This window comes from Microcebus murinus, chromosome 11 (genome assembly GCF_040939455.1).
Source record: "Microcebus murinus isolate Inina chromosome 11, M.murinus_Inina_mat1.0, whole genome shotgun sequence".
NCBI lineage: Eukaryota > Metazoa > Chordata > Mammalia > Primates > Cheirogaleidae > Microcebus > Microcebus murinus.
Genome location: NC_134114.1, coordinates 55,647,963 through 55,673,177, shown reverse-complemented (window position 1 = coordinate 55,673,177; position 25,215 = coordinate 55,647,963). Strand labels below are relative to the sequence as shown.

General features: G+C 37.1%; 1 protein-coding gene across 5 annotated transcripts in view; it reads left to right on the top strand.

Annotated features, from left to right (window-relative positions):
• The window catches only part of WDR41 (WD repeat domain 41), a 153,681-nt gene that overhangs the window by 65,414 nt on the left and 63,052 nt on the right, over nucleotides 1-25,215 (top strand). For 4 of the 5 annotated variants that reach the window (XR_012921697.1, XR_012921696.1, XM_012738336.2 and 1 more), the window contains exon 3: nucleotides 15,577-15,692. Coding sequence is in view for 3 of the 5 variants with exons in the window: in XM_012738336.2 (XP_012593790.1) it covers nucleotides 15,577-15,692 (116 nt within the window). In the remaining 2 variants the exon portion in view is untranslated. Of the gene's footprint in view, nucleotides 1-12,630; nucleotides 13,099-15,576; nucleotides 15,693-25,215 lie in introns of those variants that run through there. The other variant, XM_012738337.2, reaches the window with a different exon arrangement.

Below are 25,215 nucleotides of genomic sequence, written 5' to 3'. Positions count from 1 at the left end.
TATATAATAGATGTTCAATAAATGTGAATAAATAAGTCAATATTTTTGAGTTTTCTAGTTGTCCCAAGATAAAATATATATCATAAAGGAAAAGAAAAAAAGTTGAACTAATGACTGTATCTGTGGGGTGAAGGATTTGGTCCATTGTTTGCAGCCTGACTCTATAGCTAATAATTTGTGTGCATGTTCAGAGGGCTATGTGGCCTAGTTACAGCAGGGGTATTTAAAGAAGAATAAATTTGCAACAGAATCTTATCTATTTTTTTAGTCAACTGGTCACTATAGCATCTGCTAGAAGCTCTAGTTAGAAGTTGATGAGATTTTGTAAGATGAGAGAGTTTGTAATGTTTATGTAAGATGAGAGTTTGTAATGTTTATGTAATGTTTAAAGATGAAGATCTGTAAATTATCTGTAGATTATTTGAACTATATTGAATTACTGTGGCAGAAACTAGTAGTGGTTCCTCAATATCCATCTCTGTCGTCAGCAATAGAATTTTGATCTGGGTCTTTCACTGCTTAGAATAGAGGCTACTTTCTCCAGATTCCTTTGCAGCTGCTTGGGTCCATATAACTAGGTTCTGGCCAGTGGACTGTAAATAAAAATACCCTGTGGTAACTTCTGGAAAATATTCTTAAGAGACAAGTGGCACACACCACTTGCCTCTTCTTTTCATCCCTTCATCTATCCTGCTGTCTGAACAAAGATGCTACTATCTTGGGCCATAATACAGAGGCCACATAGAATCAAGCTAGATGGAAGGAGCCAGAGTCCTGGACACTGTGGTGTGTGGAAACAGTCCTCGTCTACTTTCCTGGGACAGAAATCAACTTCTATTACAGCACTCGTCTATCTATTGGATTTTCTACAACTTGTAGCTGAATCTAATATCAAATATGATAATTGCCATGGGAAATGAAGATTCATTTATTGATTACAGTTACTTCATATATTTTTAAATTAATTTTTATACAATTATATCCACGTGTTATCTACTTTGCTATTTTTGTCCATCCTCTCAGCTTAGATGCATCATAATAAAATTAGAAAGGGTATAAATGGTATTGTTATACACAGTTAATAAAAAATACAAATAATGAACATAGGAAAAATATCCATCCTATAACTAAAAATACAAATTAAAACAATAAATCACCCATTATCTATTAGTAACATAACAAAAACATTTTAAATGCCCAAAAAAGATTTAAAAAATGGAAACTAGCATACCATTTCATTGCTTTTGGTGGTAACAGAAAAGCAAAAAACAGAAAAACAATTTGGAAATATGTATCAAGAGCCATAGAATACATTTGCCTTTTGATCCAACAGTTCTGTTTCTGGGAAACAGTTCTAAGGAAATAATTGTAAATACTGAGATCTTATGTGCACAAAAATACTCATTAAGGCATTATTAATAGTGGTGATAAACTGAAAACAGTTTAAATATCCAACATAGGGACTGGCTAAATAAGGTATAATAATATATATTGGAGAGATTACCAATGGCCATTTAAAATGAGTTCATTTATTCATTGATTCAAAAAATTTATATTTGTTGGCACATAATGGCATCTCGATAAAAGTCATACACTGCATAATGATGTTTTGGTCAATGATGGTCTGTATATACAGTGAGGGTTCAATAGAATGATAATGGAGCTGATGAACACAGGAGTTCCAGGTTACAGTGAGCTATGATTATACCACTGCACTCCAGCCTGGGCAACAGAGCAATACCCCATCTCTAAAAAAAAAAAAAAAAAAAAAAAAGATTTAAATTAAACAATTTTTTAAAGAGAGATTATAATGGAGCTGAAAATTCCAATTACCTAATGGTGTTGTAGTGCAATGCATTACTCATGTTTGTGGTGTGATGCTGGTGTACACAAACCTACTGTGCTTCTAGTCGTAGAAAAGTATAGCACATACAATTATGTACAGTATATAATACTTGATAATAACTATGTTACTGCTTTATGTATTTACTATACTTTTTATTGTTATTTTAGAGTGTATTCTATTTATTTTTTTAAAAAGTTAACTGTAGGACAGCTTCAGGTCCTTTAGGAGGTATTCCAGGAGAAGGCATTGTTAATCATAGGAGATGACAGCTCGGTGCAGGTTATTGCCCCTGAAGACCTTTCAGTGGGACAAGATGTGGAGGTGGAAGGCAGTGATATTGATGATCCTGACCCTGTGTGGGCCTAGGCTAATGTGCGTGTTTGTGTCTTAGTTTTTAACAAAAAGTGAAAAAAAAAAAAAGAAAAAAGCTTATACAGGGTGTCCCAAAAGTTGCCATACATAGGAAAAATGGGAAATTATAGCTAATGTACCTTTATTTACAAAATATTCATTACAAAATTTTACAAAATTTTTCCTTTGCATGGAGACTTCTGGGACACCCTGTAGAATAAAGAAAGACAATATGTTTGTACAGCTGTATGATGAGTTCATGTTTTAAGATAAGCGTTATCACAAAAGAGTCAAAAAGTTGTAAAAATTTAAAAGTTTATAAGGTAAAACAGTAAGCTAAAGTTAATATTATTGATAAAAGAAATTTAAAGAATAAATTTAGTGTGGCCTAAGTGTACAGTGTTATAAAGTCTTCAGTAGCTATAGTAAGGTCCTGACCTAGGCCTTCACATTCACCAATGTTCAGTCATGTGCGAGGCCTTCACTCACCACTGACTTACTCAGACCAGCTTCGAGTCCTGCAAGCTCCATTCATAGTGTCCTATGGGGGTGCACAATTTTTTAATCTTTTATGCCATATTTTTACTGTACCTTTTCTATGCTTAGACATGCAAATACTTAACCATTGTGTTACAGTTGCCCACAGTATCAGTACAGTAACATGCTGTGCAAGTTTGTAGCCTAAGAGCAATAGGCTATTCTGTACAGCCTATGTAGTAGGCTATCCTATCTAGGTCTGTGTAAGTACACTCTATGATGTTTGCACAATGACAAGATCCACTAACAATGCATTTCTCAGATTGTATCCCTGTTGTTAAGCAACACATGACTGAATTTGTCAAATAGGAGTGTCTACTATGTTCCAGGGCTTGTTCAGGTTATGTAATGATGAGCGAAGTAAATAAACGTGGTTCTGGTTCTCATGGAGCTCAGAGCTTTGTGGGGAAGACAGCTGATGAAATAATTACGCCTATGGTTAGTGCTACATAGGAAAGGAACTCGGTTCTATGAAAGCAAATAACAAGGGAACCTGACCTAGACACAGACATTATAATAGATATTGCTAATTAAAGATGTGACCTTTGCACTAAGATCTGAAGAATGGAAAGAAATTAATGAGAAAAATGGACACAAACACTATATATTGACATAGAAAATGCTTAGGCTGTAGCAACTGGAAAACACAGAGTACAAAAATGAATCTGTAGGATGATTGTGCACAGAAATAGGCATGTAGAAAAAAAAGGCTGTCAGGAATACATCAAAATGCCAAGAATAATTTAAAAGATGATAGATAACATTTTAGGCATTTTTTTCTCTCATCTATGTCTCCAGTTTTCTATAATGTGCTATAATTACTTGTATGAAAAACTTTTTAAAGAAATGCTATTTTTCTGTTAGAGTAACATATAAAATTATCAGCATAATGCATGTAAGGAAGCTTTGACTGTTAAAGCACAAAAAAGAAAAAATAAAGTTTTTGTAAAGCGAAAGAAGGAAAATAAATGAGTAAGCAGTCATTGACTGAGAAAAGCCTTCTGTGGCAAGTGCAGAGGGTGTGTAATTTGGCTACTACAAGTTTGAAGAGATGAGGAATTTTTACCATTCAGAGGGTCTGCAGCAATCAAAGGAGCTAGAAAAACAAATTGGGCTCATGAACATATGAAAAGAAGACTTAATATCTGACAAATACTCTTTGTAGAAATAATTTTGGAAAATTTTCTGTTAATGTATGTTTAAAATTTTATGACAGAAAAAAGGCATGCCTAGCCCTTTTAAAGGGATGGTTTAGGAAAAAAACACCAGTCAACTTCTTTATGTCTTCTTTAGTAGTGTGTGCAGAATAACTATTATACTTTCACTGAATGCAAGGGGTAAGGAGGCAGATTAAATGAATGAAGAATAGTAATTTAGTTCCCAAGGAAACCCTTTGCTAATTGGAAAAAAAGACAGTTTTAGGATGTGTGGCTATGGCAGTATATTTGGACTGTTGTGAATTCTTCCGCTATTGTTATATAATCTTGCAAGAAGGAAGAGGTTGCATCATAGCTTTTTCTTTTTCAGCGTAAGAGCTAATTTAGTTACTTAGTGAGTGCTGACCACTAGCAACAACAAGGAGGAAATGCCACTGAAGAATTCAAGTTTTCCCTGGCGAGTGCACAGACCTACAGAATTCCAAGCAGTAATAAGACACTGAAATCTATGCATTAGGCTCGGGAATCTTTACAAAGTTTCATTAAACAGAGGTTAACAGAAGAAACTATGTAGAAAAGTGCAAGAATTGAAAAGTACATATGCCATGTAGTTCACCCCAAGAATAAAACAAAAATCCATATGTGTTTGAAATATGCTAATCACTTAAGTGTGTTTTAGCCAGCATCTGTGGAATAAAATCAGTTATTTAAATTCATTCTCCAGCTTTCAGTCAAGTAGGAAAAATCATAAGCCTTTTCATTCTGTCTTAATCGGAAATTTTCCACTGCTACTTAAGACCCTCCTAAAAGGAAAAGGCATCTGTGTTAGTCTGTTTTGCATTGCTATAAAGAAAATACTCGAGGCTGGGTAATTTATAAAGAAAAGAGGTTTATCTGGCTCATGGTTCCGCAGACTGTACAAGAAGCATTGCGCTGGCGTCTGCTTCTGGTGAGGGCTTCAGGGAGCTTCCAATCAAGGCAGAAGATGAAGGAGGAACAGGTGCATCACATGGCGGGAGGAGGGGGTGTCAGCCTCTTTTAAACAACCAGCTCTCATGTGAACTAATAAAGCAAGAACTCATTATCACTGGGAGGGCACTAAGCCATTGATGAGGGATCTGCCCCCATGACCCAAATTCCTCCCACCAGGCCCCATAGTCAACATTGGGGATCAGATTTCAACATGAGATTTGGAGGGGCCAAACATCTAAACCATATCAGTATCTTTGAATCCTTAGTACTTGAAGCAGGGCTTTAATGTAATAAGAATGTAATGAGAATGTAATATGTGAGTACCGAATACCATAATGCATTTATATATTATTAACTTCTATTTCCAGAATTTTAAGCACTGTTTTCCTGCAGAAAAGTTGAGGTCTTCCCCACCCAATTTTATGTCCCAAAGACTAATTTGTTCACCCTTTCTTACTGACTACCCCCAGCATCATACACCCCACCCCAACGCAATTACAGAACATGGCTTTTCTTAATTTTGGGTGCATATTACAGTCATCTGGGGAACTTTTAAAATTTTGATGTCCAGGCTGATCCCTATATAATTACATTAGAATTCAGGCATCAATATTTTATTCTCCAGGTGACTCCAGTGTGCAGTAGCAGGGTTCTCAATAAACAAGTAAACTAATAAAATTGTAAATTTAGTTTTTCCTCAGTTTATCTAAATTAAGGTGTAATACTGTTGTTTTGTGTCTATAGTTACTGGCTATGAATGCTCAGTGGAATATTGTATTCATTGATTGATTAACTGCTTAAACTCCCAAGAATGGTAGAAGTAGAATAGGTGGTAAAGTAATTATAATATACATTACCTATTACTGATTTATGAAGTGTCTTAAGTGTGCTCACCTGTAGTATTAATAATTAGGGTGGCTCTGGGTAAGAATCCAAACTTAACTAATGCTTCTTGGAAACCTAAATGGAGATTTAGTATCTCAGAAGTTCTATGTACCAGAATTCTAAATAGGCACAGTGAGAGTAACAATAAAGCAATTAAGCTCATCTATTCTTGAAACTTTCTGGCTGCTGACAGTGAACTAACCTAAGCTGACCTTTACTAATAGAACTGTAGATGTAATAGAACTGTGGATGGATGTTTGAACAGATTCATATTGTTAAAGATTGCTCCACGGTTACATAGAAAATAAAAATTCTTTGCCTGTGTTGTTCAGAGATTTAAGGTGATACACTCTTGACTGAATGCAGTTGATTAATAAGTCATTAAATAAGGATCTGAAGCTTATTTAGACATTGGAATATGTTATGGTGGATTTCTGTCATCACCAATGCACTCATTACAAATATTATAATTATGAATGAAAAGCCATTAGAGATAGAGACAGATAACTCAATTTAAAATTCTGCATTTTGCTTAATTCCATGAAATATACAACAAATTCTTTGGTAGGCATGCACAATCCTTAGCTGAACAATTCCTTGTTTGAAGGGGAGAACAGGATGTATCGGTGCAGTGGTGTGTGTTGAAAAGAGGTCAGCTGGAGAGAATGGACTGGTTATGTTTTTGGAGGGGAAGTAAGAGAGAGCTGTAAATAAGGATTGTGAGCTGGAGGATCTTTCAGTGCAGAATCCTAAAAATTATTATAAGTAACACTTTGTTAATACAAATTCTATTTGTATTTGTAGGGGCATGGTGTTTTACATTCTAATTTAAAAACTTAAACTTGGAGTCAGAAAAACCTGGGTTCAAGTCCTAGCTCCATGCTTAACAGGCAGTGTAACCATGGTTAAGTTATTTCTCATCTTTGAGACTCAGTTTCATCATCTGAAAAATGTAGCTATTTCTCCTGCCAATGTCATAGGGTTGTTACGAGGAAAAATTAAGATAGTGGTAAGGGATTGAAACCTGAAACTGCTAAGCAAGTGTGTAGCAGACACTATTGGTAACCCACCCAACAGCCATTCCCTCCTTCATTCTTGTCAGAACCTTAATTTTATTTAGGTGTTCACCATTTCCTATTGGTTAAATCATGATTAATCTGATCTAATCCTGGTGATCCCAGTTCCATACTGGTGATTGTTTAGGAAGGGGAAGAGGATGCAGTGAGATATGAGGGGAAGTTTTTCAAAAGGTTTTGTTAAAGAGTTACTCTCATATGCTGACAGAGTAGCAAGATTCAATGACAACTTCAGATTGCCAATAAGTATCTTACTGGCCTGAATTTTTAAATTGGCTTTATTTAGATATAAATCATATACCATGCAATCTACTCATTTAAAGTGTACAATTCAATGGTTTTTAAATATATTTACAGATATGTGCTACCATTACCACAATTTAGGTTTTCATCACCTGAGGAAGAAAAACTTTGTATCATTTAGATACCACTGCCCTGTCTCCATCTCCCCGTCCCTAAGCAACCACTAATCTACTTTCTGTCTCTTTAAATTTCCTTGTTCTGCACTTCCACATGAATGGAATCATAGTGGGTGGTCTTTTGTGACTGGCTTCTTTCACTTAGCATAATGTTTTCAAGGTTCGTCTGTGTTGTAGCAGGTGTCAGTTCCTTTTTATGGCATAATCTAGTGCATGTTTATACCACATTTTGTTTATCCATTTGTCCACTGATGGACATTTGAGTTGTTTCCTCTTTTGATTATTATGAATAATGCTGCTATAAACATGCATGTACAAGTTTCTATGTGGACATATGTTTTTGTTTCTCTTGGCTACATACCTAGGAGTGTAATTGCTGGGATACCTGAAACAAAGGGAATTCCCAGGAAGATGGCAAAGGAAACCACAGAGCAATAGCTGTATATCAGGCATAGAAAACAATCAGTTCAGATTGAAGCAGAAAGTCAGAAGTCTTGATGACAGAGGTCTCCAAGAATGAAATGAGGCTGATATTTTATAGTATAGGTCTGATTGATTGAAATATTACATTGAGAGCAACAAGCTAAATCATAGGCCGGCTAGTTCACCAGAGAGAACCAGGGTTAAGAGAAGGGTGCTCCTGGAGACAGAAGAAACATCAAACACTGGCTTCAAAAACCATTCCTGCCTGGATTTAACTGGATCAGACTGTGGAACCATTTATACCACAGAGCATTCTCAGAAACAGTCAGTCAGCAATTAGTGGAGACTGACAAAAGGAGCAGAAGGTTTAAAAGAAAAATCAGGTAAAGAAACAGTTAAAGAGAGCCCTGCTAAAATCAGTCATTCTAGGGTGACTATCCCATGCCCAAGGCTGCATCCTCTCATGTACACAGAAGCTTCATACTGTGTGTGGGGAGAGAAACAGACCACTAAAAAGCCAAGGTACTAAACAAATACACAGGCACAAAACAACAAGAACAAACTCCAGAGGATGGGGGGAACTCAATATCCAGTGTCATATATCACCTAAAATGTCCAGTTTTCAACAACAGTTAAAAATCATGACACAACCAGAGAAACAGGAAAGTATAACCCACACACAGGAAGGAAAAGCAAGCAACAGAACTTCCTGTGAGAGGGTCCCAATACTGGATTTAATAGACAAATAATTCAAAGAAGCCTTGATAAATAATGTTTAAAAAAAAAAGAACTAAAGAAACATGCCTACAGAAGTAAAGGATGCTATGATGACAATGTCTTATCAAATAGGGAATACCAATGAAGGTATAGGGGAAATTTTTTTAAAAACCCCAATGGAAACTTTGGGGTCAAAAAGTAAAATAACCAAAATTAAAAAATTCACTAGAGAGGTTCAACAGTAGATTTGAACTGGCAGGAAAAGGAATCGGTATACTTGAGGAGAGATTAACAAGGAATTATGTAAGCTGAAGGACAAGAGAAATAAAAATGAAGAAAAAGAAGCAGAACCTTAGAGAAATGTGAGGTACCATTAAGCACACCAACATACATGTAGTAAGAGTACCAAATGGAAGAGAAGAAAGGAGAAGGAAAAATATTTGAAGAAATAATGGCTGAAAACTTCCCAAGTCTGATGAAAAAAAGAGTACACATCAAAGAAGCTTAATAAACTCTAAGGAGAATAAACAAAGAGAGTCATGCTTAGTCACATCACAAAGAGAAAATGGAATCCTACTACTTTGACTCAATAGTAAATAACATTTTCTACCTAATGCTATAGCCATAAGAGTGAAAACACTGAATACTGACTAACAAAAAATTTGTTATACCGATATTGAGAGTATGGTGAAAAGGAACATTAATGATATAGGGTGATGAGGTAAGGAAAGTTTAATGTGAAGGCTTAGTGGGGAAGGTTTTTAGTATTAATCCTCATCTAACATAAGAAATCAAAGATCTCACAATGATGTCTCGAGAGAACAAGTATAAGAGATAGCAGTATAAAAGTATAAAAGTTCACTGGCTTCTTTTATTTTTTTTTTCTATCTCCATTTTGCTATTGAGTTCATTTAATGAGTTTTAGATTTTGGTTATTGTATTTTAAATTTTAAAATTTCCCTTTGGATCTCTATGTTCTACTTCTTTACTGATAAGTGCCATTTTAGTGTTTGTTTCAAGAGTGTTCACAATTGCCTTTAGAGCATTTTTATATGTTTTAAAGTCTTGGATAATTCCGCCATCAGTAAGATTTTGTCATTGGCATTTGTTGATTGTTTTTCCATGTGAGTTGAGACTTCTGTGTTTCTTAACCACTTCGGTACGGCACTCACCAGCTGCGAAACCTTGCCCACAGCCGGCACTCATAGTCCCCATGATAGTTTGTGCTGTGCATTGACGACGAATCTGTTTTGCTCCTGTGTGCTGAGGAAAGCTTTAAAGCACTGAAAGCTTGTTTTACTTAACAGGCAGCTTTACTTGTAATGTAAATCAGAATAGGTAACGTATACATATATGTTTTAATTACATTATTTTTAAATGTTCATAATTTTATTTTGGTAAATGAAAAATTAGAAAAGTCATATCATGGCTGTCGGCTAAAGTCACTATGCATGTTTATCTGTGGCTATCGACAATAGTCGACGCTTGTACTGAAGTGGTTAATATGCCAAGTAATTTTGGCTTGTATTCCTAGACTTTTGGAATATAACACTATGAAATTCTGTTTTATTTAAGTCCTATGGAGAATGTTGACATTTTTATTTTAGCAAGGAATTTAACTGGGCTAGGTTTGGGCACAAGTTCTAACCTCCCTTCTGTAAGGTGTGGTTCCAATGTCAGTGCAGTTCAGATTAAATTCGTTGGCAGTGCTATCTGTATTTCTCCCATCCAGTAATGAGTCTTGGACCTGGGCAGAATTCTGTTAGGTCAATTCTCAAAGTCTTTGTCATACTAATTAGCGTAAGATCTATGCATAAGCAGGTGAGAGAGGTGAGTTTAGGATCTCTTATACAACTAAATGGGGTTGCTTTCCTGAACTCCTCTCTTACCCCTATCTCTCTGGTACTTTCTGATTCTTTGGGAGTTTCCTTTTTTTGTTCCTCTGGTGAGAAACCACTCACTTCCATAACTGCTCCACCTCTGATGCTGATTAGTGAAAGGGTAGAACAATGTGGAAAAAAAACAGGACTGGGACTCATTGTTTTTCAGCCTTAGCGCCACTGAATTAGGAAGTTTCCCTTCCCTTAGTTTTGGCTCCTACACTCTCCTGTTGGTAGCCACTGTTGCTGCCTCATTGCTGTGGGATATTTTGGAGTCTGGGCCATGAAAGAATGGAGAAAAACTAGAGAAAAAGACCCCGGAAAATTCCCCCACACTGAGCTTTAGGAACTCCTTTTCTTGCTCTTCTAGCCCTCTACAGTGAGAGGCTTATCTTGCATCTTTCTCTATCTGCACTACAGTGCTCCTTTCTAAATTTAAGGCTGCATTGGATTCAGGCTGGGGGAGTTACTGTAGGAAAAAAGTAATGCTAACTTGCTGGTGTTTTGAATTCTGATATTCTTCCCCAATCCACCTTTTTCAGAGTCCCCAAAGAGATGAATCATCTATTCTGTCCAGGTTTAGTTGTGTTCCGTTGGAGAGAAAAGGGTAGAGTGTGTTTGCTCCATCTTACCCAGAATTGGATCATTATAAAGTTTTTAGAGTTCCTTATATATTCTGGGTATAAGTCCTTTATCAGATATATAATTTGAAAATGCTTTTCCCAGTATATGGCTTATATTTTCATTCTATTAACAGTGTACTTTAAAGAACAGAAATGTCAATTTTCATAAGGTGTAAGTTATTATCAATTTTTTTCTTTTATGGATTGTGTTTTTAAGGTCAAATCTAAAAAATCTTTGCCTAATCCAAAGTCACAAATATTTTTCCATATATTTTGTCCTAGAAGTTGTACAGATTTAGGTTTTACATTTATGTCTATGATCCATCCTGAATTTTGTATATGGAGTAAGATATAGATTGCCCCTTATTGATTTGGATATGGATGTCAAATTGTCTAGCACCATTTGTTGAAAAGACTGTTTTCTCCATTGACTGCCTTTGCACCTTTGTAAAAAAAAATAGTTATCCAAATATGTGTGGTTCTATTTCTATACTCTATCCTATCCAATTGATCTATAAATTTAATCGACCTATTTTAAATAGGACAATTTTGTCTTATCTTTACTGATTCTTTCTTCTGTCTGCTCAAATCTGCCATTGAACTCTTCCCATGAATTTTTCATCTCAGTTACTAAATTTTTCAGCTGCAGAATTCCTTTTGGTTCCTTTTTATAATTTCTAACTCTCTATTCTCATTTTGTTTATACATTATTTTTCTATCTTCATCCATGTCTTCCTTTAGCTCTTTGGACATCTTTAGGGCAGTTGTTTTAAAAAGCTTTTTTCTAGTAAGTCCAATGTTTGGGGTTAGCACACTATTCCCTTGCCCAGTACACTCACAATGAATACAAAGATAAATCACTAGAGATCCTAACTCTCTAGTGACTGTCAGTTAGTTTGGGCAGCTACTCACAGCTAATATATCCTAAAAGTAGAATGTATGACTCTCTTATTGGTGCCAAGAAGAGAATAGCATCTGTGCCCAACACATTTGTTGAATTAATGCATTGGTTCGTTTGTAGGTTTTCTACAAACGAATTTACTGCTAGGAGGCTTATTTGAACCTAACAATTACATATGCAAATATACGTATACATTTCCACAAACATATGATATATATAAGTAGTTCCTAGACCGGTGATTCTCAAACCTTTCTACTCATCAGAATCACCTGAAGAACTTTCCCTAAACCCTGACTCCTATATTCCAACCACAGAGATTGTTTTACTAAGTCTGGGGTTGAAGACAGGAATCTACATTTTCAAAAGCTACCCAGGTAATTCTGGTATGCAGCCAGGGTAGAGAACCACAGCTCTTCGACTATCTAAGAAAATTTAGTAGTCAAAATAAAGTATATGAAGTGAATTCTATTCTTTAGGGACAGTCTATGTTAGACAGTACAGCATGTAGTCAATAACACTAGTTTTGGAGTTTAGAGATTGGTTCTAATCCCCATGCAGCCATTTCCTAGCTGTTGTCCTTAGACAAGTGACCTAATCATTCAAAGCTTCAGTTTCTTCATCTATAAAATAGGGGCTGTAGGGTAACTGAGGATTTATGTAAATTCTTAGCATTTACAGCATACAATAAACAGCCAGATCTATTCTGTTGTACACTCATGCCACTGGATTCGTTCGGCTGCAGAAGTCTACTTGTGGTCCACCATCTCTAGGAAGCTCATGGGAAAACGGAGGGGGTTTCCTAGCAGTCGCCCAGCCAAGTGAAGACTACTACAGCCATCCAACAGGGAGGGAGGCGAGGGACTCCACAGCGCTCACTTGCTCGCCGGGCTCCGGTTGCTGTTCTGAGTGCGTCCTCCAGGGGCCGCTCTAGGCTCCCGCGCCTACCCGGCGGCGCCCCCGCGCGTGCTCACTCGGAGCAGCGCGCGCCTCGGAGTCGCCGCGGCCGCCTCAGCCTTCGGCGGCTGCTCCGTGGGCGGCTCCCCAAACTAAGCGTCTGTGGCTCGGGGCTTGAGCGCTTCTGCGACCAAAGCCTTCCCTCTTCTGTGGTCTCTGCACTCTCAACCTCCCGTGGGCAGATCTGGGGCGGCAAGTGTTAGCGTCTCCATTGCGCGGTAGCCGGGGAGACAGGAGCAGGCCGAGCCCCGGGTGGAGTTCGGGCTGACTGGGGCCTGGACCCGGCGAGACGCCGCCGCTGCCCGGATGTTGCGATGGCTGATCGGGGGAGGCCGAGAACCGCAGGGACTGGCCGAGGTAAAGCCCGGGCGGACCGTCCCGGCACTCGCAGAGGCCGAGCTTGCCCCGGCAGCAGCTTTGGTTCTGAGCCGGGTCGCCGGCTGGCGGGCGGTGGCGGGGCGGAGGCGGGGCCGCGGGCTTGGACTCGCTGGCGCTTCCTGGACGCCGCCGTGCCCCGCCGGCCTGCCCCGCAAGTGACAGGAGGGGAGGCCACAGACGGCGTCGTTAGACCACAGGCTCAGGGACACTGGGCTGGTCGTCAGGCCAATTGGGACCCGTGAGAACGTGGGTCTTCTGGCTGCTTAAACCATCCTCATTTCGATTTAAAAAAGTAGCCAGCTTAACTGGAAAAGAACGAGTGGTGACTGCAACTTTCCACTTTTATTTGAATTCGTACTTCTTCCCAACATCAGCTGATACAGGGAATATAAAATTAACTGATTTATCCAAGGACCAAAATAAGGATATAATTATTGCTTTAAGGTCAAGAAAATGATTAATTGACTACTGTTTTGGGTTCTATAATCAAACTTTCTTCATGGGCCTGAATAATTGAATAGACTGTGTGTAATGAGATTTACGTTTAAAAAGTGAATAAAATAATTTTGCAGTCTTAAAAATGTTGAGGTCTGAAATTTATTTCTTATGCCACAAGAACCGAATTTGTGTTGAATTCCGTTTTATTTCTTATAAGAAGTATTTGACTGTTTAAAACATTGGGTGGTTGTGTGTAAGCAGCCTTCTCAGTTTTAACTTCCTCATATTTTTGCAGTTGAGGCTTATTGTCTATTTTTTAAAAAATTCTTATTGCAGATTAGTTTGAAATCTTTCAGATTATGGAAGAATTGTGGGTCATTAAATAGCCATATGGGATAAATATATATGACAATTCTATATTAAGCCGATTATTTGATTAATCATGTAATTTGATTAACCAATTCTGCCATTACTGACAAGCTTTCATTTGGGAAGCAGCACTTTATAAAAGTTTTCAGATTTCTCACTTTTTTTTTTTGAGACAGAGTCTTGCTTTGTTGCCCAAGCTAGAGTGAGTGCCATGGTGTCAGCCTAGCTCACAGCAACCTTAAACTCCTGGGCTCAAGCAATCCTCCTGCCTCAGCCTCCCAAGTAGCTGAGACTACAGGCATGCACCACCATGCCCGGCTAATTTTTTCTATATATATTGGCCAATTAATTCTTTTCTATTTATAGTAGAGACAGGTCTTGCTCTTGCTCAGGCTGGTTTTGAACTCCTGCCCTCGAGCAATCCGCCAGCCTCGGCCTTCCAGAGTGCTAAGATTACAGGCGTGAGCCACTGCACCCAGTCTTCAGATTTCTCACTTTTGTTTTCAAAAGCTCTTGCTAGAAGGGAAACAGGGAGTAAATAAAAATATCACTGCTTTGAGGTGGATATTTTGGGAAAACATTTGTGCATGTTAATGTATACTTTTTTCGTATAAAAGTATTTCAGTTGTATAACTGCTATGTGAATTTGTACATTATCAGGACCTATGATTTTCCCTAATTTATGCAAGAGCTTTGTATCCAAGCTTCTAGTTTAGGCAGTGGTTCTCAACTTGGGTGATTTTGCTTCATAGAGGACATTTGTCAATGTCTGGGGACATTTTTGATTATCCTGTCTAGTGTGTGTGTGTGTGTGTGTGTGGGGGGGGTATATCTATTGGCATCTAGTGTGTATAGACCAGGGTAATTACTGAATATCCTACAGTGCACAGGACAGCCCTCAACAAAGAGTTATCTGGTCCAAAATGTCAATAGCGTCAAGTGTGAGAAACCCTGATTTAGAGGTTAAGTACAAAAATTTTTATCATGAGATAGAACTCGATTTGACTCCAGAAATGGAGTTAATAAGACCTACCTTGTAGAATTAAGTTACATGGCATATGTATAATACTTAGCACAGTGTCCATATGGCTTGCCACATAATACTCTATAAATATTAGCAATTATCATTATCAATATTATTGTCCAGAGTTGAATTCATTGAGTCCAAACGATTTAATTCCTTCCTTCTTTCATTCATTCAGCAAACATGTATTGAGTACCTATAATGAGCTAGGCACTTTGTTTAGTCTATATTTTACCCCTTCAATTTGCAGTTTGTTTTCTGCCAAGTTTTAATTGAGAAACACACTTTCCAAAATATTGAGTTGGATTGGCCCATTCATTTTTTTAAGTCAGGTTTAATGAGATGCAGTTAACATAAAATAGAATTCACCTTTTTTGTAAAGGTATTGTGACTTGAAAATACTAAAACTTATGGTATAAATTCGTGGTAAGAGAAGTGTTTTCTGTTGAATTGGCAGTTAGTGATATTAGGGGAATTAATACTTAGTATTAGAACGTGATATCTTCTGGCTTTTAAAATCTAGTATTCTTAGATGTATATACCATGCAATTATATTCCAATTTGGTCTTTCATCATAAATCATTTTCTCTTTCTCTTTGTTTTTGCTTGTTTTTTTCCAATACAAGAAATCTCCTTTACAAACAATAGGTGAAGAACAAACTCAGAACCCCTACACTGAACTGCTTGTACTGAAAGCTCATCATGATATTGTACGATTTCTGGTACAGTTGGATGACTACAGGTAAGAGACTCTAGTTTTCCAATTGACTGTTGTTTGGAAAGAGTTTTTAGGGAATTCTGTGTTAAAAAACAACTTCAGAATTAATCTTTTCTAAAAGTTTCAAAACTGATTATTATTAACATTTAGTAGACATTGAAATTGACTCCTGCATCTTGATGAAACCTATATCTGAAGTCTTTTTTGCTCAGAGTCAAGGTGTTATATCTAGTAATTTGAGGGTTATATTTGTTTTTTGAGTTCTCAGAAATATTATTAGAGTCTGTGTGTATGATTTTAAAATTTGGGTGAGAAATAAATATTTTAAGGCAAACCTGAATTTGAGAAACAAATATGTAAATATTTAAGTATCAGGTACTTACCAGGAATGTACTATTTGTAGTGGAAGGTAAGGATTAAATCTGAACTTTTTGTTATTGATGAAACCCCCTTAAAATGTATATTAATCTGTACTTTTTTGCTAACATGTATAATATTGTGTTTAATATATTTGCAAGAAGAGATGAAGGTGTGTATTTTTTAGGACTGTAGACCCTTAATGATCTGTATATTTGTTTATTAAACCCTTATTCAACTATATATTTATCCTTTGTAGCATGTACCATTGTAACAATTAACTAATAGTGTAACTACTTAATATTTGTCTTCCCCTCAAAAATGTATCCCTAAACCCTACTTCTGTTGTCTCTACCAGTTCTTCCTCTATCTCTAATTTTCTCTTTTGCTTTTGCTACTTTTTTTTTCCTTTCTTTTTTTGGGTGACTACTGTGATTATTCCTAACTCTGACTACCACTTCTGCTGTTAACCTTGTCTTCTATCTTTTTTATGTCTTTGACATTTTGTTGCTTTTACCATGCACAGTGCAGTTCTGACACTACCTGGAGTTAAGTCAAATTCCACAGGTGAAGGGCACACTCCTATACAGTATTTCCCTGACCTCAGACACTAGCCAAAATCTACTGGGTTTCCAGGCCTCCTACACTTGTGACTAGCTGGCTACAAGTTCCTACTGCCCCCTCGGGTTTCTTAATTTGCTAGAATGACTCACAGGACTCAGGAAAGCACTATACTTACGATTGCAGTTTTATTATAAAGGATACAAATCAGGATGGGCCAAATGAACAGATGTATAGGGTGAGGTCTAGAGGAGTTCCAAATGCAAAACTTCTATGTCCTCGGGACTTGTCGCCCTTGAGACACATCAGTGTGCATCACCACTTAGGAAGCTCACTTGAGCTTTGGGTTTCCAGAGTTTTTATTGGGATTTCATTAGGTAGATATGACTGTTTAAATAATTGGCCACATAATTGAACTCAGTTTTCAGACCCCTTCGTCCCCATCCCAGGTGGCTAGGAGGTCCATTTGATACCCTGTGATAGCAACACAAAGCCCAAACCACCTAATCACATGGTTCATCCTTCCAGTTTGGCAAGCCCCAATACTGAAATTATCTAAGGACCTACTGTGAGTCATCTTGTTAGCATGAATTCAAGTGTCGTCCAGGGGACCCACCATGAGTAATAAAGACACTCCTATTACTTGAAATATTCTAGTTAGAGGCTCCCTTCTAGGAACCAGGGACAAAAGTCAGCCAAATTAATATACAACACCATACTTCTCAACTTTGCCTGAGAAGACCTGCCTCATATATATTACTAGCCACTTAGCACTATTTTCCTGTTGTGCTGCAAACCAAGCAAATCATAGCATGCTAAATAGAATAATCTTCAGCCTTTTTTGATAATATTCATTGTTGCTATGTCTTTAGCGACTCTCCGTTTAAGTGGTCATTTCTGTGGAAAATGAAACATTTCTGGAAAGGTAGGATTTTGGATAGGTAAAGTTTTCTTATACCATAGTAAGTTGCTAGAAAAGAAAATCCAGATATTTCTTATCACATCATCACTAATATTTGGCCTTAAGAAATCCTAAAATCATTTTGTCTAGGGAAGTTTAAATAACAAATATACAGTACACTCTCAGGTTGTGATCTTTAGCTTTTTATATAGCTTATTAAGATGCCCTATTCATTGCTGTCTTCTGTGAAATGCCCTCTTGGTTATTCTTATTACATAGTTAGAAGAAGAATCTGTAGAAAAGGCCAGCTTCTAGAATAATGCTGACTGATATTTAATTATATTTTCCCCACGGTGGTGCTCATGGTATACTTTAGTTATCTAATGAGAGAGCAAATATTCTGTACACAGTGAAAAAGCCATACATATCAGTTATCTATTGCTCTGTCAAATATCATCCCAAACTTAGTGGTGTAAAACAACCTCCATCTATTTAGCTCATTATCCTGCAGGATGGCAATTCAGGCTGGGCTCAGCTGGGTGAGTCTTTTCACCTGTTCCAGGATCAGCTGATCTTGGCTAGGTTTACTTACGCATCTGCGGCCAGTTGGTAGGTTGGCTGGGGTTGGCTGCTTCATGATGGTCTCAGGTGGTATGACCATACTGTCCTTCCATCTGGTTTCTCAGGTGCTTGTTCACATAGTGATCATGGCATTCTAATACCAGCAGAAGGGCAAGCCCCAAAGTAAGACACTTTTGAAGTCTCTGCTTACATCATGTTTGCTGCTGTTTCATTGGGCAAAGCACTAGTCAGGAGCTGGTACAAATTCAGTGAGTGGATAAATAAACTCTACGTCTTGATGAAAGGGGCAACTAAGTCCTATTGCAAATGATGGTGGGTATAGGGAGGGGGAATAATTTGTGGCCAGTTTGCTATCTACCACAATGAATTTAAACATCTAGAATAGATGAAGAAGCCTGCTTTTTGGCTTTTGCAATAATGACTTCACAAATCACATTTAATTCTTTATGCTTAGGTCGTTACTATATCACAATTTCCATATAACTAGGTATGAAGTTTTTCAGTGAGTTGCAGACCTGTAGAACTTTCAATTGTGTTTTCTTTTTAAAAATTTAATTCTGTACTAAACAAAATATGAACTGAAAGAGTCATTATTGGTAAGAAGGATATAGGAAAATCTATACACCATAAATATGATGAACAGAAGTAAGAGCTCAGTGTTTTCACTCTTAATAATTTAGATCAGGGGTCCTCAAACTACTGCCTGCGGGCCACACCTGGCCTGCGGAGGACATTTATCTGGCCCGCCTGGTGTTTTTGCCGCTGCTGCCTGTCCTGCTTAGCAGCCAACTCGTCCCAGGCCCACAGTGTGCATGTGTGGAATGTGCCCCGCACTCTCCAACAGCCTTCCAACAGTCTGAGGGACAGTGAACTGGCCCCACTGTTTAAAAAGTTTGAGGACCCCTGATTTAGATAGTTTAGAATTTCAACCATTGCATATGTACGTTATTTGTGCATTGTCAAATCATAGAAATACCTTTCTAGTTTTTCCAGTTTTAAATAAATTTTATGTTATTATACTTTTTATGTTTTTTATTTAGTTTTTGTAGTCGTTACATTCTGGGTTTTTTGGTCAGCTGTTGTAATCCAGGTTTCACGCTTCAGGTCTTTAGATAATATCAACTTATTGAAAATTTTGCAGAAGGATTTTCTTGTTTTCTTGGTGGCTCAGCTAAAATCAGTGAGTGGAAAATTTTCTCAGATTGGTTTTTGAAGATACCAAATAAATCCTGTATAACCTAACAGACAGCTGCCTTTTCTTTTCTAAGAGTATTTTTTGAACATGAAGTGAGGGTCATATTGATTGGGAGATCACTGAAGAAGGCTAAGCTTCAGCAAGAGTCTTCCAAAAAATGGACTGTGCTAAAATTGCATGTAATACTCTAGCATTTGACATATTAAACTAAACTGAGTTCATAACACATTTTAAGAATAGTTTTCTCTCTTGCTCATTTGACCATTGCTTGCTTCTCTAGGAAATAGACAAGGTTATGAAGGATGGTGATCATGACTAGAAAAGAATCAGATGACCCATGAAGTGCCAAACTGGAGAACAAAAAATGTGCCTCCAGGGTGGTTGGTGAAGCTGTACCTTCACAAGAAAGTAAACAAACTCAGTATAGTTTGATAATCCACTAAAAACAAACAATATGCTCCATCTATAAGAAGATATTTTTAAGCTAAGAATATTCTTGCTTACACATTAATATTCAGAGAATAAAGATTAATAGTCAAGATGGTTTAGATCCTCCTAATAACTGGGTTCCCTAGGAAGCAGACACTAAAATGCAGTTAAGCATACCAAACGTTTATTAGAAATACCAACGAAGGGAGAAGGGAGGGAGCAGTATTGAACAAGGACAGCTGCCTTAGACTCCAGTGCAGATGTGACACAGTCTCTGCCAGCCCAGCGGGGAGTGCTGGAGGAAAGACTACCCTGACAGGAGTGCTGTGCTGAGTATAAATAGGGAGCTTTGTACCACTGCCTTGCTTAGTCATTTACTGAGCATCATCCAAGAAGATGTCCCCGGCTTCTACCATCTAGTTTAAATCCTAGTGGCTGGGGGCCACCTCAGCTAGTATGACTTTGGCTTGGAAGCTGAAATAGACCCCAAAGTCAACAGTAGCTGGAGGTAGTGCGATAACTACATTCCTCACAGCTGGGCAGCTAGTCCTCTCTTGAAAGGGGATCTGAAAGGCACATCTTTGTGTCTGCTACACTTACATAGTTGCATTGGGCTATTTTGTTTTTAAATTGCATGAATACACTGATATGGGCCATGCAGTTGGGCGGCTTTTTAAAAACTTTATGCCATTGGTTAGTAGTTATTTGATGGTTTGAAAAAGTTAATTTAGTTTTCAGCAATATTAAGGTACTTGTATCTGGAAAAGAGTATAAACAGAATTGTTTTTATTATGACTTCCAGCAGCTATAGTACTAATAACATGCTATCTATCTGCCAGTTTTTTAAGTGCTTACCCAATGTCACATTGACTTTAGATAGACACCTTGATTTATTATAATAGACTTTACTAAAAACTACTACCAATAAAACAAAAAATCTTTTCTATTTCCAAGACCCCTGAATGACTCTCTGTGGTGGATTTGTTTATTCAATTTCTGTTGTTTTTGGATAGTGCTTTGAATCAAGTAAGGAATTAGGACAGTGTCATCATGTATATGTGTATACTACCTTTCTGCTTTCCTTTTTCTTATTTCTAATTTTGTCCATTTGGCTCCTCTTTTGGAAGTGTAGCTGAATTTTGTTTAGTTGTATAAGATGTTATAAGATTTGGGATGATGACAGGAGTAAGTAGAAAGGTAATTGCTACTTCATGCAGCAGTATAATCAAATTTTGGGATAAAGACAGCAAGTTTATAACAGTATTTCAGTTTTAAATTCTGTCACCTTCACAGTAAAATTCTATAATTTCTAGGTAAAATCAGGCTCCCTCAGCTACAAAATACCCTTACTAAGCATATGAAAATTATTGCCTTGAACATCTTTAAAATGTAGCTTTAAAAATCCATCTGACAATTTAAGCATGGATAAGGGAAATAACTGCAATGGATTGCAACATATCACATATGTTTATATCCATGAGTTCATAATGATACTTAAAAAAGAGAACTCACTGGTTACATTTGGGTAATGCTGGGAACTGACTGATTATTTTAAAAATTGGTAAATAAAGGGGCAAAGTCAAGACTTACATTGCCTTTCTTATATAAATTGTGTCTTGGGATCAGTAGTAATTGATGAGAAGAAATGTCTCTTTATAGAAGAATTCAAGCTAGGAAGAATGATAGAATTGGACTATTATAATTTGTAACCTCTAATGTGTGGATGAGGGAAAAGATGCTTTTCCTCTCCTCATCTTAGGTTTATTGGCCAGGGCCCTGCAAGTTAGACTGATAAAAGACGGATTAACAAGAGAAAAACAAGTGTTTTATGTGTGCATCTTGTGTATATACTGGAGTTCCCAGTGATGAATAACTCAAAGGGGTGGTTAAAACTTGGGCTTATGGGCCGGGCGCGGTGGCTCACGCCTGTAATCCTAGCACTCTGGGAGGCCGAGGCGGGCGGATTGCTCAAGGTCAGGAGTTCAAAACCAGCCTGAGTGAGACCCCGTCTCTACCATAAAAATAGAAAGAAATTAATTGGCCAACTAATATATATAGATAAAAATTAGCCGGGCATGGTGGCGCATGCCTGTAGTCCCAGCTACTCAGGAGGCTGAGGCAGGAGGATTGCTTGAGCCCAGGAGTTTGAGGTTGCTGTGAGCTAGGCTGACGCCATGGCACTCACTCTAGCCTAGGCAAGAAAGCGAGACTCTGTCTCAAAAAAAAAAAAAAAAAACTTGGGCTTATATAGCATCTTAACAAAACAATAAATGTATTGAGGAGTGATAAGACAAAGGAAAGGGACTTTGAGTTTCTTGGGGTAGCAAATTTTAAGAAGGCAAATATATGGGGGAAACTAATGGTAGATAAGGGCTAGGATTTGTACAGATGTTTTCTTGGTGCCATCTCATCTCTACTGATAACAGTTGTTATCTTGTATGGGAAGGGGGCACTTTCACAAGGTGTTTTATGTTGTTTTCAGGAAGATATGGGGAGGGCAGAGAGCTCATTCTGTGTCTGATTTTTCTCAGTTGCCTTCAGCTGGAAATAATCCTGTGTCAGAGTGGTGTATTTTGGGGTTACATACTATGAACCCCTTCAAATGAAATGAGTTTAGGCAATGATTATTGATGGCTGTAACATCACACATACACAAAAAAAGGCTGCTAGAAATCATTTCCTGATGGAGTATACAAACTGCCTATGAAGTAGACTTACCAAAAAGTCAAATCTGAAACTGATTATGTCTTTAGATTTAACTATTGATTTACTAAAAGTACAGGAGACAGAGGTGCATTTTGAATGATGACACAGGAAAGTAGCCCGCAAAATCCAGAACTCTACAAGACAGATGACTTTTTTCTCAACAGATAAATTGCAAGGGGAAAAATACAGAACAAATTGGTAGAATAAAACAGACTTTAGAGATGTATCAACCAATTGCAATGTCTGGACCTTATTTGGATACTGCTTCTAAGTAATAAACCATAACAAAATATGAGACACTGAGGGAGATTTGATCACTGACTAGGTCTGTAATGACGTTTAGGAAATGAATGTTAACTTTAGATGTGATATAAAAGAGTCCTTAGAGATGTGTACTGAAATATTTACTGATGAAATATAGTGACTGGGATTTGCTTCAAAATAATCTTAAGAGGAATTGGGTAGGTTACAGATGAGACAGTATCGGCCATGAGTTGGTAACTGTTCTCTCCACTTTTGTACATATTTAAATTCTCCGTAATGAAAAGTTAAATTATATTTGATATAGAGGAAATAAAAATGCCAATTTAAGCGGTATTTTTGCTTCAGTATGAAATAAAATGTTTTCTTAGGTGTTATTAGTATTTTAAGTGTTCAGTGGAGAACCACTCCTGTTTCCCTTTGAGAACAGACTTTATTGAGAGTATATATAGGAAATACACAGATGGGCATGAACTTATCAGTTTAATAAAGTAATAACTGATAAAAAAAAAACTCAACGGATATGGCTTAGATATAGAATACAACCAAAGTGGCTTTCGTTACATTAAAGTGAATTAGGTAGACTTCTTCACTGAATCAGTGGTACAACTGGACATTTGCAGTTACTCAGATGTAGACTTACTGCAAAAATAAGAGCAGACCAGAATGTTCATTCTATGAACAGACAGATCCACACAGAAAACCCACAAGGGGCTGAACTGAGCATGTTGAATTCATGTTGTCATCTGTGTAAATGGCAGAGAGAGGCCAATGATGTTTTTCAAGTAGAAGTTTCTTCACAGAAACTTGAGCTTAGGGGAATGGAGGTCACAGGGATTTCTTTCTTTCTTTCTTTTTTTTTTTTTTGTATTCTAATACTGTAAACTTGATGTGCAGTTTAGCTTTCTATTTGTGATTTGAGGGAGGGGAGAATTTACCAAACATTTTACCTTTGCAAGTGACCATGAGAACAGTGACATCTTCCTGCCTTCATTCTATTTGTGAGTTTACAAAGGACTTTGGACTTTTAGAGGTTTAGAGTTGTGTTAACATAATACATTTTTTCTTAATAAAGGAAAAAAATCAGTGTTCATATAGGTATAATGAAAGAACAGTGGCATTAATATCTGTGCCTCCTGAAAATGCTCTGAAGTTCCTTTGAAAAATTGTAGTATCATTTTTCAACTTTATAGTAAAAAAAAAAATAGTATCTTAGTTTCACCACGCATTAGAAAGTACTTGTGGATTAGGTGAGAAGTTAGTTAATCACTGCCATTTTCTGTACTGATCTATTAATGTTCTATTTTGATTTTTTCAGTGCTTTATGATTATGTAGATGTTAAATACAGGAAGATTTATGTTCAGGTTTATGGGCTGTATTTTTTATGATGTCCTTTATTTAAGATTATATTAGAATTTGTAGGACCTTTGACTTAATTGAAATGGCTTTACATGAATAATAACTCCTTTTTTTTTTTTTTTTGAGACAGAGTCTCACTTTGTTGCCCATGCTAGAGTGAGTGCCATGGCATCAGCCTAGCTTACATCAACCTCAAACTCCTGGGCTCAAGCAATCCTGCTGCCTCAGCCTCCCAAGTAGCTGGGACTGCAGGCATGCGCCACCATGCCCGGCTAATTTTTTCTATATATATTAGTTGGCCAATTCATTTCTTTCTATTTTTAGTAGAGACGGGGTCTTGCTCTTGCTCAGGCTGGTTTCGAACTCCTGACCTTGAGCAATCTGCCTGCCTCAGCCTCCCAGAGTGCTAGGATTACAGGCGTGAGTGAACCATTGCGCCTGGCCAAGTAAGAACTCTTAAATGATCATTTAGGTAATTCACATAGGAATTATTTGTGAAAACATTTTATTTTATAAAAATTTTTATGAAGCTTTGCTGTACTTTCAGCCCACAGTTGGCAAGAGAGAGTACTTTCTCTGAGATGTTTAAGAGAAGGTGTTTAGAAGGAATCATTTTTATAAACTGAAATGGTTATAAGTAAGAATGCTTAATGAATTCATCTTATAGTACCACTTCATAGTATTAGACTGCGAATTCTTAAAGGGCAAGAACCATCTCTTGCTGATCTTTATTCTCAGGATTAAGCATATATATAGTTAGTGCTTAATATATAGTTAGTGCTTAATAAGTGTATCTTGAATGAATGAGTGAATCATTGACCACAATAAATTTAGTTCTCATAATTAGGGGAGGAGAGGATAAAAAATTCTAGGTCTTCTATAGGTCTTCATTAAACCATTCTTCACCTTGTTAAACTTGTTTTTCATGCATGTATTTTTACATAGTCATTTAATTGTGTAGTCTCAAAGAGTATTTTTAAAGACTTGGTTTCAAGTTAAGAAAATTTGAAGGATATGCATCAGAATTGGACAGGGACATGAAAAAAAATAAAGGAATTTATTTTTGGGTGGTAGGATTCTGGGTTTAAAGTTTTTCAAATTTCTATTTTTGTTGTGATAATATATTGATACATTAATAATTATAAGAGGAAAAGAGGTTACATTAATACATCTATTTCACAGAGCCCTTGTAACA